This window comes from Mycotypha africana (genome assembly GCF_025528875.1).
Source record: "Mycotypha africana strain NRRL 2978 chromosome Unknown BDF20scaffold_2, whole genome shotgun sequence".
Classification (NCBI taxonomy): Eukaryota; Fungi; Mucoromycota; class Mucoromycetes; order Mucorales; family Mycotyphaceae; genus Mycotypha; species Mycotypha africana.
This window is the reverse complement of record NW_026515726.1, coordinates 1,134,127-1,146,384: the sequence shown is the minus strand read 5'-3', so window position 1 is coordinate 1,146,384 and position 12,258 is coordinate 1,134,127. Positions and strand designations below refer to the sequence as shown.

At 38.6% G+C, this 12,258-nt stretch overlaps 6 protein-coding genes across 6 annotated transcripts; 4 read left to right on the top strand and 2 right to left on the bottom strand.

Annotated features, from left to right (window-relative positions):
* Positions 1-436: 436 nt before the first annotated feature.
* Positions 437-1,284, top strand: BDF20DRAFT_851576 (uncharacterized protein). The gene is made up of 2 exons (XM_053080029.1): positions 437-463; positions 537-1,284. The coding sequence occupies exon 2, from the start codon at positions 644-646 to the stop codon at positions 944-946; it is 303 nt and encodes a 100-aa protein (XP_052939040.1). The 5' UTR covers positions 437-463; positions 537-643; the 3' UTR covers positions 947-1,284.
* Positions 1,285-1,781: 497 nt separating this feature from the next.
* Positions 1,782-2,369, top strand: BDF20DRAFT_805656 (uncharacterized protein; the record flags this gene model as incomplete). Its single annotated transcript, XM_053076503.1, has 1 exon — positions 1,782-2,369. A coding segment is annotated over one exon (588 nt), but the record flags the coding sequence as incomplete, so codon positions are not given.
* A 987-nt stretch (positions 2,370-3,356) lies between these two features.
* BDF20DRAFT_969498 (cystathionine beta-lyase) lies at positions 3,357-5,132 on the top strand. The gene is made up of 3 exons (XM_053085004.1): positions 3,357-3,673; positions 3,757-4,915; positions 4,989-5,132. The coding sequence occupies exons 1-2, from the start codon at positions 3,457-3,459 to the stop codon at positions 4,752-4,754; spliced, it is 1,215 nt and encodes a 404-aa protein (XP_052939038.1). The 5' UTR covers positions 3,357-3,456; the 3' UTR covers positions 4,755-4,915; positions 4,989-5,132.
* A 104-nt stretch (positions 5,133-5,236) lies between these two features.
* Positions 5,237-8,582, bottom strand: BDF20DRAFT_832578 (galactosyltransferase-domain-containing protein; the record flags this gene model as incomplete). Its single annotated transcript, XM_053078555.1, has 4 exons — positions 5,237-7,232; positions 7,301-8,220; positions 8,290-8,508; positions 8,574-8,582. 4 exons carry the CDS (start codon positions 8,580-8,582, stop codon positions 5,237-5,239), a joined length of 3,144 nt encoding a protein of 1,047 aa, XP_052939037.1.
* A 248-nt stretch (positions 8,583-8,830) lies between these two features.
* On the bottom strand, positions 8,831-10,179 carry BDF20DRAFT_910243 (uncharacterized protein; the record flags this gene model as incomplete). Its single annotated transcript, XM_053083687.1, has 6 exons — positions 8,831-9,298; positions 9,375-9,500; positions 9,572-9,633; positions 9,695-9,790; positions 9,865-9,916; positions 9,979-10,179. 6 exons carry the CDS (start codon positions 10,177-10,179, stop codon positions 8,831-8,833), a joined length of 1,005 nt encoding a protein of 334 aa, XP_052939036.1.
* On the top strand, positions 9,979-11,792 carry BDF20DRAFT_282028 (nucleophile aminohydrolase). The gene is made up of 6 exons (XM_053075079.1): positions 9,979-10,417; positions 10,485-10,567; positions 10,642-10,765; positions 10,890-11,138; positions 11,203-11,315; positions 11,400-11,792. The coding sequence occupies exons 1-6, from the start codon at positions 10,397-10,399 to the stop codon at positions 11,560-11,562; spliced, it is 753 nt and encodes a 250-aa protein (XP_052939035.1). The 5' UTR covers positions 9,979-10,396; the 3' UTR covers positions 11,563-11,792.
* Positions 11,793-12,258: the final 466 nt, after the last annotated feature.

Genomic DNA, 12,258 nt, shown 5'->3' with positions numbered 1-12,258 from the left:
AAAGCTTGACAACTTTTTCGTCAAATGACGATGTGTTATAAGACCCAACCAGATGTTCGTCAGTGCCTTTTTCGGAACTTTGCCCAATGATAAAGACGTGTCTTTCTTTTCTCGCGTTTTGTTGTCAAAGTTAAATTATAATGAAGAGGTTCTTTTAAACGAGAATAAGATCCCTTCTTTTCCGTATTTCGCTTTTTGTAACTTACAGCTCTATTCATGTACAAAAGTTTCATTATACAGAAGATTAGATCTATTAAAGAAAAGCATAAGAACCAGGTTAAAAGGAACCCATTTGGTAAAATGCTTGATAATTGTAGGAGAACCGTCAGATCAAGATATAAGGATTTTGATATTTGTTGCAACTTTTTAGAACATACCAAGTGTCGAGACTGCTATGAACCAGGTCATTTTGACAAGCGTTATTACAAATGCAAGTATTACAAAGCCGTAAAAGCTGATGATGGTAAGCAATAAACCTAAATCTATCTTACACACAGCACTTAATTGCTTGTGAGTAACCTCCTAAAAGTTGGTAGCAGTGGCAAAAAGAGAAAACAGAGTGACCAAGTGAAAGAGAAGAAGAAAGCAGTTAAACGGAAAAAGACCACCGCACAAGCTGCAAAGTGCCTCAGCTGTGGACAAGATGGCCATACCACTGCTCGTTCGCCGCAATGCCTCAAACACACGCCTTCAAAAGAAGAACTCATTTCATCTGTTCTTGGTGATGATGCTACTGTATTCACAAGAAAGCTTCCCATCGACAGTGCGGTGTTACCAACCTTCCGCGAGAAATTCAGAGAAAGAGTCATTTCGTGCTGCAATGACATTAGGGCTATTGTGTTTCGTTCGCAACTATTTGTTAACGCTTATCTCATCCATAATAAGAAAGACACACCAAAAGAAATTTTCACCCAATAGTTCTGGTATTCGGTTGGACAACTTGTAACAGGTAAAACAGTAACCAACAAGAAAGCAATAAATGATTCCATGAAAAACTTCTATAAGCAGTTCAAAGAGAAGCATCCAGCTGTCGAAGTAAGTTATAGCTTCACCAAAGGCTATAGCCAATGCTTGACAGAAGCTTGTAAAGAGCTCAGTACCACATATACAAACAGCATTGTTGAGCTTTTTGAGCAGCGAATGCTCAAATATCTATACTATACCTTGCAGAATATGTTCCCGGTAAGGAATAACTTTACATTAAACCAAACAGCAGCAAACTCAATATTCTTTTCTCTTTAGAGCATGGTAAAGCGCGATGTTGACGAAATCGCAACAAAATACTGCTATCAAGTGATTTGCAAAGGCGAACCCGAATGGCCTGATAAAGTCAAGTTAAGCAGTGATGACAAATTAAGAATAGATAATTTGTGCAAGAACTTTGCAGACCTTGTGGAGGAAAAGGTTACACTTTTATCATTGGCGGCCGATCCTGTCAAATTTGTCAAGCCCTTGTGGTTTATCCAAGACTACTACGAAGAAGAGCATTCTAATCATCTTGCCTACGATGTTCGTAGGTTACCATTACCTCATCGCTTCTTCCCTTTTCCAACACCCTCAGTATCATGGCGCTTCATTACCATCAGCATAAATGCCCTTGCTCCTTTTTTATTTCCTGGAAGACTTGTAAAGGGTTATTGGAATCAACTTGAACAATTTTGGAAAGTGTTCAACTTCAAAAAGTTAGGCTTCAGAAGGTAAAGTAAATAGCACTCTGCTAAAAGACTCTGTTCTCAAGATTATTCTTTCACTTATATCATAGTATTGCTGAGTTAAAGACAAACACAAGTATGCTCTTCAGGAATCTCATTCGATCTGATGGCTTCACTGTAGACTTCCTATTTAGTCGTAAGAAGAAACCAAAAGAAGACGCCATCATTGATCATCATGACTTGACGTTGGAAGACTTCTCCTATGAAGAAATCACGACAAACTACAGACCCACATTTGTTGATCCTGGCCGAAAGACCGTATTTACAGCAGCAATCGGGTTAGAAACAAACAGACATGAGATACGGCGCTGCTCGACAAAAGAATATTATCACATGACGGGTAGTACTCGTGTCAATGCAGAATTAGAAAGGAAAAAGGCCGGTTGTATGATAAAAGCGATAGAAAGCAATATACCAAGTAGTAAAACAGGCTCGCCTGAACAGTATAAGAGATATATTATTTACATACTACAACATTTAGAGATCCTGTTCTCATTCTATGGGCCAGGTATGGGTGAACCAAGGTTCCGTCTGCATCAAGGCAGACAGCGTGCTGCAGACATGATGGTGAACATGCTTGTCGATGGAGGGATCAAATACGACAAAGAATTACGGAAGAAAAGAAAGGAAGAACAGATGAAATGGCCAAAGAAGAAGGGCAAAATTAAGCATAAAAAAAGAAGAAAGAAGACGAAACAGAAAGTGAAAGTAAAACAGGAAGAAGAGAATGAGAAGGAGATCCGGGAAGAAGAAGAGACAAAGAGCGATAACCACGTTCGGTAAGTCTGTAGCGATTAACTGTCCACTGAATTTGTGTATACTCAATCTACTGTCTTCCTTCAACAGACGATGGGCCCCTGAGAAATTCAGGCTGAGTGATCGCAAAAAAGTTCCTCTGGTTGTATTTGGTGACGGCATGTTCAATAAATCCGCCGTTCATCTAAAAGGCCTTAGAACTGGTGTCGTTGGTGTTTTGTGGCGTGCATTGAAGCGAAGAGAGGCTGCTGGTGATCTCCTTGCCGTGACAATTGATGAATACTTGACATCACGCATATGCAATTGTTGTCGCTCAGACACATTGAAAGCATTAGACACCGTGCGTGGCTGTAGTATCCTTGTTTGCAAAACCTGTAAGATACTATGGAACCGCGATGTCAATGCAGCAAAAAACATGATGGCCATCAGCATTTCGGTATGGAAAGACAAGGAACGTCCTACGGAGTTCAGCCGGAAGACAACTTCTTAGTCTTTTGATTTTTATTATCGCCAGAACGAAACTGGCTTGATATTTACAGGTAAACGTCTCCATTTTAGTGTAGTTCGATCTTCAAACTCTAACTCAATCGTCTCAAAATTTTGGTCATTCCATCCAGTTATTTTTAAGCTGCGTCTAAACCCGCAGTTAAAAAACTGTATCTCACGAAGTAGTTGCTTTTTGACATGCAGTTAATTTCAATCTTCCCTTTGTGCAACTTTTCATGCTTCAATTATGATTTAGCCATCTTCAGCAATTCTAATTGGGTAAAACTCACCATTGATAGATCCAACCCCTCACTAAAATGGCCCACTCTCTGTGCTTCTATTTAAATCAAACTTTACATCTATCATCTCTTTTTTTCTTTTTTTTTTTTTTTTGTTGATTCACAAAACTTGACTGAACTTATTTATATTAAAGCCTCCTAGTTCTGGTTCTTCCGTTTAAATTATACAACTTATTAGCCTAAATCTTAAAAGCAATCCAAAGATGACAGATATCTTCCCAAGCTCACCAGCTGCTTCCGTTGTTAGCACTCGACGATATCGTTTTGCAACTGAAGTAGTAACAGTAGACAATTCAGACGATCCGCACAATGCTGCTTCAGTGCCCATTTATCAGAGTGCAACCTTTAAACAGAAGGGTGCGACTGCATCCGGAGAGTATGATTATACCCGTAGTGGTAATCCTACCCGGACTCATGTTGGTATGTTCGAACATAATATATACGAGAGTATTGTAAAAAAGCGTTACTAACAGCACCTTAACGTATTGCGCGCAAAAATATAGAGAATCATTTGGCAAAAATTATGGGAGCTGAAAGAGCATTGGTCGTTACAAGTGGTATGGGGGCCTTAGATGTTATTACACGTCTAGTTCGATCAGGAGAAGAAATTATAGCAGGCGATGATCTTTACGGTGGCACCAATCGTCTTCTAAGCTTTTTGGCACAATCTCAAAATGTGAAAACCCATCATGTCGATACCACAAAAGCCGAGTCCGTTCTTCCTTATCTTTCTGACAAGACTCGCTTGGTACTGCTTGAATCCCCTACAAATCCTCTTATTAAAATTTCAGATATACCTACTATCGCCAAATATGTTCATGAGCGATGTCCCAACGCTTTAGTGGTGGTAGATAATACTATGATGTCACCTTACCTACAACGCCCTCTGGAACTGGGAGCAGATATATCTTACCACTCTGGTACAAAATACCTATCGGGTCATCATGATTTGATGGCTGGTGTCATTGGTGTAAAAGATACAAGCGTGGGAGATCAGTTATACTATGTAATCAACGCAACTGGATGTGGATTAAGCCCCTTTGACTCATGGCTTTTATTGCGTGGTGTTAAAACTTTAGCGGTGCGTATGGATAAGCAACAAGCCAGTTGTATCCGTATTGCCAATTATTTGGAAACACAAGGATTTAGAGTACATTTCCCTGGGCTCCTGTCCCATCCTCAATATCATTTACATCGATCTATATCAGCAGGTCCAGGAGCTGTACTCAGTTTTGAAACGGGCGACATTGGAATTTCAGAAAGAATTGTAGAGGGAACAAAACTTTGGAGTATTAGTGTGTCATTTGGATGTGTCAATTCCTTGATCAGTATGCCATGTAGAATGTCTCACGCATCTATTCCAGCCCATGTACGCGCAGAAAGAGCTCTTCCCGAAGATTTGATTCGTCTGTGCGTGGGTATTGAAGACGTGGAAGATCTTTTGGAAGATCTAGAGCAAGCTTTATTATCTGCCGGTGCTTTGCCTTATCCATCTAAATAGATGTCCTGTAAGCGGTTATGGCTATCCCCATTTTTATTGCTTTAAACATACCAATCCATTTTACAAACATTTTACACACTTACAGCCCGTATAAACTTATATCATTTATATCGTACATAAAGATGCTCCATGAATCTGCTTACCAGGACTTAAATCATAATGTATGTTGCAAACTTCTCACACAATGATTGCCTAAGCTATAATTTTTTGACTGACGTGAGCTTATCTCTCAAGTTGAAAATATTGGATGAAATAGTTTACATAATAAGCAAGAAGTAGCTTTTCGCAATGATTATTTGAGCATAAAGACATGTGGTGTTCATTAGTCACATTATTCACATAGAACAGGCCTGAAGACGCACAGCTTTCCATCCATTGCAGAATATCTGGAAGTCCACACTGTATGATTATTTATTCATATACACTCTATAACAAACATCTATATAGGTACTTTTGTGATATAATGAAAGCTAGTTGTTGGATTAATTTTCTATATCGATATCGATGTCTGAATTTAGCAGTACATCCTCTTCTGCAGGCTCTATAACAACGACGGAAATGTCTAACTGCTGCTGCTCACGTATGGCACCTTTTTCATCTTCAAATATAATCTTCACAGTAATATGGTCTCGCCCTCCGTTCGCTAGCATAAGATTTGTGGGTCGATATTCAATAGAGTTTAGAACTGCATTGACTTCTTGCATAGATACATCTTCTAAATTATATCTGATGCGTCTTTCATAAGAGCCGCTATTGTTATTGACATCAGTACTCAAATGCAAATTAGCAACGGCTGCTTCCGCTTCGATAGTTAATCTCGGGATACGATCAGGGCCTCCTCGTATGTAAATTATATCCAAACCTTGGAATTTACCAGGAACAGATTGTAATTTCAGTGAGTTCCCTTTTTGTTCATCTTCCTTAAGCATAGTTTCAGAAATAGCTCGATAAATATAGTCACGAGGACCCATTAGACGTAGAGGTACATCTGAAGTACCTGTGGAGGAGATATATTTGGATGTAGTAGTGTCTCGGTGAGGAATATCCAAGTCAAATTTCTTAAACACGTAGTCAATCACACTAACTGGCTGAATAGGCAAGTGATTCGTCATTTTACCGAACAAATGGATATTCCAAGTGAAAGGTGCAATAGAGGACCTTAGCTCTTGTTCTGCCAAAGGATCTGGCTCTAAAAGCTTGTGAATATCAAGATAGTTGATAGGATAAAGCACCTCAGGTGGTAAAATGGTGAATCCGGCTTCTTCGAGCACCATACGGCGATCACGAACGTAAGATGTGATAGCTTTGGGGCCGCCACAATTGAAACAATCAGGATCATAAGCGTATGCTGTAAAAGCATTCTCTGCCATTTCTCTGAATAATTTCCACCCGCGTTTGAACCGCATAACGCCCTGAGGTAGGTAAAGGCCCTTATCATTTAAAGTCCAGGCACGATCTGACAAAATTTGGGAGTAATCAGACCCGATGAATTCCAGTTGATTGTTGGGTGGGACTCGTATCCAAAGAGCATCCATATCCATATAAGTGCCTCCGTAATTGTACAATAATAGGCAGCGAATGTAATCGGTCAAATGCCAGTAGAAGAATTTACCGTTTTCCCATTTTTCCCAATCTTTGATCCAATCTAAGGTGCCAGCGCCAAAATACCAATGCCATCGTAATAGGTTCTCCTTATTGAAGTTAACAACATGAATTCGATAACCACGGCGAGTGTAGTCGTTGAAAAAATCCTGGGGTAAAGAGTTGGAAATCATGAATATGACAGCATTTGGTTCATGTATCCAAACCATTTCCAAAGCGCGCCAGTGGCGATCAGTAAAGGTAGAGGGGTCACTTGTCCAGCAGACCCAGTAAAGCAAATGCCAGTTCTCCTCATCTTCTGTGTAGACTGATGTACGCGCAGATAAAACATCCTTTATTATCCATTCGTCATTCACTCCAATAATAGAAGGTATGGCAGGATCTTTGACATTAGGCGATGCGATTTTCTTAAATTCAGGCTGATATGTAAAAGAAACCCCTTGCTCATCAGTACAATGGAAATTTTCAGCACGCCAATTAGTCGCCTTCTCATAACAGGAATAGCACAAGGCACACTTATTTTGGCTATTCAAACCAGTGCATTGAGGTTTTTGATTGATAATATTGCTGTACATTGTTTTGAGTTGCTGCAAAGAACTCATGCGCTGTGCTAAGAAGTCCTCTTCACATACGTCACTATCATCTTGTATACGTTTATCATGAGTAGGGTTGACATTAAAACCGAACAACCATAAGGAAAGGTTAACATCATCTTTCTCAACAAACTTCTGAGGATAGTTGGTTTCAATGATCATTTTAACAACGTTGCTGGATAGTAGAATAAATGTTCCTGAAGTGAACTTGGGTAAAATAGGCAGAGTATAATCAACCTCTCTTTCAAATTTGCTCGGTCTGAAATAAGTTGTCGGTAAATTTCTGGTGAAAAGCAGTGTGAGCCTTATGAGATTTATATCAGTGATCTATCAAAAGCTATGAAACCATACCTGTAAACAAATCCCCTCCAGTGGTTATCTTGAACTTTTGTATATTCTTCACGTAATTTATCAAATCGTATGAACACATCATCATCCGTCTTGACCAAGTAATCATATTTGATTTGTGCAATAGATGTCCAGCGTAACGCTTGGAAAAGTTTTTGACTTTTATCCACACGGAGGTCTGAAGCAGGGACCATCAACATGTCATGATACTTTTCTGATTCTTTTAAAATAGCAGCTGCCCTTTCTCGTTGCGCACTGTATGATGGTGGCTGGCCGATTACAAAGCGATAGATAATATTAGATGAATCTGGTCTATTAGCATTTATCCAATTTATAGTGGTTTCTCTCAACGCATGTCGCCTTTGAGCCGCTTCGCTTGACCATGAGGATATTATAAGCACAAGGATAGTGGCTGCACCGCCAGCGGTGCTTATTGCTTCGATACCACTGGCCAGATCATGATCAAGAAGGAAGTTTTCGTCATCTATAAGGGCAACATTACGGTGATGACTCAGATAAACCTGATCTGATAGAACCAATATGGATAATCCCATTACTATCACTAGAGGAAGCAAGAGAACACGGGCAGCAGTATTATTGTAGATGCTGCTGCTATTTCTTGACGATAAGTCAGACTTTCTTTTGCTGGTCGGTAGAACGTCCTCCATTTTCTGATATTTCCAATCAGTTGTAAATTTAAGCTTTAACACGTTGAAACTGAGTAAGGCGAAGCAGATTATTAATTGCCCAAGTAGTGGTTTTTGTTGGGCCACGAATGATGAGCTGATGAGGTTGAGAACGTATCCAGTAACAATGATGAATACTAAAAGTCGAGTAGCAGCGTTTTTTACCTCATAGGTATATAACCAGCGATCTAACATGGCCCTACTTAGGGTCCAAGTCCAATAACCTGACAATAAGCACTGTATTACAAAAATTGAAGGTAAGTTTCAATTGTCGCATTTCTTGTGGTAATATGCAATTGTAAGTACCCATAAACATGCAACATAAGTTTCTGTCCTGAGTATCTTAACATCGCTAACAGCTGGGTACGATAATTGAGAGAGCTGCTTGAGGTTATGCACTAAATTGAATAGAGATGGCAAAAAGCTGAAAGATCGTATTATTGAAAGCGGTAACTCATATCGACTTGGTACGTTTAAATTGGCTTTTTTAGACTTTTTTTGCCGGAGAAAAGGTAATATGATTGTCTATACAATAGTAATTGGTAAACTGTAATAGTATTTGGCACAAAAGCAAGAATAGCAGTTGTTACCTGTGCCATGGACTGAGCGTCTTTTTTTTTGTGTAAAGATTGAACAAAATGCTGGCTGCTGTATTTGATGAGCAACTGTTATTATATATTAATCGTATTTACAAGTATTGTCAATGAAATATTATATAACAAATATTATAATCTATATGGACACATGTAGATGCTTTTTGCTGATCAGAGTTTAGAAAAGATGCAGCTCTAACAGACTCAGGACAACAGCAAAAAGAAAAAGGTAATTGATTTTTATTGGACAGAAATTATTCTGTGTTAAGAAACTCATTGACAGCTGAATCATCTTCTGCGTTCACCATCTCATTGAAGAAGCTATCGTCCATGCTTGTATCTTCGTCTTGCTTCGACAGGTTATTGCCACCACTAGGGTCACTGCTACCTGAAATGTCAGTATTCATTTCTGGCTTGCTGTTATCATTGGTGTTGACATCAATATTTTGTTGATGGTCTGCATTGCCAGTATTAAGTGTGGTATTTGTAATGCCGTTATTCGTTCCCATAGCTTGGTTATTATTAATATTGTTGCTATTACTGCCTGCGTTAATCTGCTCTTCTAATTTGTAAGATGCTGCCGATGAGGATTGGTTTGCTATTGGCTCAGCAGGATGGTCTTCTTCGATTCCGGGTATTGATTGAACTCTAATGCTTTTATTTGTATGTTCTATTTTGACACCCAATTCTTTCGCTAAATCTTCCGAGCTTTTGTCAATATCCTGTAAATCAAGGATATAGATAATCGTTCGTGAGTGATTATGAGATGTAGAATTGGGGGTACAATGTCTGATCTACCTGCAAGGCCTTCGCTTCGTTCAATTTGCTCAATAATGCCCAATACTTATTTTGCTCTTGTTCAATCGATGCTAGCTTATCCTCAAATATCTTTTTTCTCTTTTCTGCTCTTTCCTTATAGTCGTCCTATACAATTGTTGATGTTATCATCTCCAGCTGTGTTATCCAAACTGCTAAATGAATAATATATTTCTTACAATTTGCTTTTCAAGTTCCTCTTTTGTTTGTACAATATCTAAAGGCGGTGATACAATGAATTCTAAAGAGGAATGTCAGGCTTCATCGCTTCAATAAACCCTTTCAAACTGTGATTTATGTACCTGCATTGTATGGAGTGAATATTTCGGATAAATAATCATGGTTACGTTTATATCTTGCCATCGCAATATCACGAGCAGAAATGTCATCCAACTCATCTAAAGGAATCACATTCAATCTGTATTAACGACCAGATCTACTTGATTCATTTCGCGACAATTTTGTAACATACCACCAGAAGGTTCATCGACATCTTCCGGCACTGGCAAGTTCTGTCTTGTCGCCTATGAAATTGAGAGTATAGTGTAAGATGTTTGGTATTTGCTTCCAACTATTGACTATCTACTTTGCTATGTCCTCGCTTTCTACTGTCCATCATAGAAGGCTGATTCCTATATTGTGGCTGCTGTTGTTGCTGAACGTATTGACCTTGTAAAGGATTGAGTCCAATTTGACCTGGAATTCCTCGTGCTGCTAAATTTTGCTGTGCCATATGCGGTGGTACTGATCCTGTTTGTTGTTGATTATAGTAATAGGCTGAAGACATTATTCAAATCGAACAGAACTGGCAATAAAAGAGGGAACAGTATTGTGAAGAAATGGAAGTAGTATTGAATCTTCCTTGTTTATTTGCACCCCAATTTGAAAAATTGTTGGCGTTAAAATTTAGAGTGACGAACGCGCGGCCTTCATCTTTTCGCATTTCGTAACTGCAACCTTTCAGGTTATACCTTTTTACAAATAATTTGTCTAATTAGAAAAAAATGACATCCATCGGTACAGGAGTAAGTCAGCTTTCCGTTAAGATCGTATATATCTTATAACAGTTTCCAACCATGAACTACTTAATAGTACGATTTATCTGTCTCAACTTACTCTCCTGATGGACGCGTTTTTCAAGTGGAGTATGCCAACAAAGCAGTCGATAACAGTGGGTAAAGTGAGCAACTACCTTTTTCCGTCCTAATCTCTCCTCCTCAGACATTAACGCTTTAATATATTTTGAAAGTACTGCTATTGGCCTTCGTGTGAAAGATGGTATCGTTTTGGGCGTTGAAAAGCTCGTTCAATCCAAGCTCTTAGTAGAAGGTGCTAATCGACGTCTTCAAAGCGCCGACCTTCACATCGGTATTGTAAGTTAAATGAAATCACATAATCATTAGCAGCACTAAGCAATCCCATCGAAAAACTTTATTTCGATAACCTTCAAACTTATTGTTCGACATTTTTTGCCATATAAATGTAATGCATAATTAGGCTACTGCTGGTTTATTGGCTGATGGTCGACATATTATCAACAGAGCTCGTGATGAAGCTCAATCTTGGAGGGATATTTACAAACAACCTATTCCAGGAAAGACAATTGCTGATCGTTTGGGACAATATGTTTCAGCTTACACATTATATTCAAGTGTCAGACCTTTTGGCTCTAGCACTATTGTTGGTACAATGACCGAAAAAGCAGGACCTTCATTATACATGATTGAGCCTTCTGGTGTATATTGGGTATGAAATGTTAGAATAGCTGTATATGTTTTGTAAACGTTTTGTAACAGTATGAGTTATATAGGGTTACCGAGGATGCGCCATTGGAAAAGGAAAGTCTGTTGCCAAGACAGAAATCGAAAAGCTCGATTTGGATAATATGACAGTTCGAGAAGCAGTTAATCATATTACAAGAATGTAAAGTACTATAAAATGTCATAGTCACAATATATCGTTTGGGTTTATATATTTATACTCATAGCGCCGTATACTTTTTAATAGAATCTATACATGCCATGACGATGCAAAAGATAAAGATTTCGAGTTGGAATTAAGTTGGATTTGCGCAGAATCAAATTACAGACATCAATTCGTACCAAAGGATATAAAATTAGAAGCAGAGACATTGGCGAAAGAATCTTCAGATGATGAAATGGAGGATTAAAACTACAAGTGAACAAATCGTGAATAAAGTAATTCTTGTAACTCTTCCAAACAACCATCCACAAATCAGAATGCTTTTAAGAAGGATTATTACAGTTTAATGATGCTAGCTACTGGGTTTTCGCTGTAAATATGAGAGAGAATTTGGAAGCAGTGAGCACAAGTAAATCTTTAAATCTCTTTAGAAAAGATAAACCGTGGTCGGTACGGCAATGTATGTAAAATAATAGCATTGCTTTGCTTCTGCAAAATGCTTGGACGACCTTGACAACTAACTATAGCGAGTGAGGTTTCGAAAATGTTTTTCGAGGCATTGACATCAAGTCGCCATAATATTCTACAACTTTGGCAGACGAGACAGCTATTCAACTCTGTGCTTGCTTCTGAGAAAGGCAATTTATTATACAATGACTTGCCTATATTTTCCAAATGATTAGGTAGGCTATAAGACAAATTTAACTTCCAAATCTTTGAAGTTCTAAATTCATCGACATGAAGCAAAAGTCACCACATCGTTTTCTCTATTTACGCTGTCGCTGAAAGCACCGTTGAAATCTACATATTGCTTCAATAACTGTTGTCCCAAGTCTTATAATCTTCAGGAAGCGCGTCTGCGTAGGCTGTTTACAATTGCATACCACTTCAGTTAGACAATGATTAATAAAACGTATAACACGTGTATTATCCTTTGTAAGCT

Bases quoted from the DNA above. Each gene is read 5' to 3' on its own strand.
- BDF20DRAFT_282028 (XM_053075079.1), top strand. From the start codon at position 10,397: ATGACATCCATCGGTACAGGA. The intron at 10,568-10,641 runs GTAAAGTGAGCA...ATATTTTGAAAG, and splicing joins AAAGCAGTCGATAACAGTGG to TACTGCTATTGGCCTTCGTG. The intron at 11,139-11,202 runs GTATGAAATGTT...TGAGTTATATAG, and splicing joins AGCCTTCTGGTGTATATTGG to GGTTACCGAGGATGCGCCAT.
- BDF20DRAFT_969498 (XM_053085004.1), top strand. From the start codon at position 3,457: ATGACAGATATCTTCCCAAGCTCACCAGCTGCTTCCGTTGTTAGCACT. The intron at 3,674-3,756 runs GTATGTTCGAAC...GCAAAAATATAG, and splicing joins TCCTACCCGGACTCATGTTG to AGAATCATTTGGCAAAAATT.
- BDF20DRAFT_851576 (XM_053080029.1), top strand. From the start codon at position 644: ATGGCCATACCACTGCTCGTTCGCCGCAATGCCTCAAACACACGCCTT.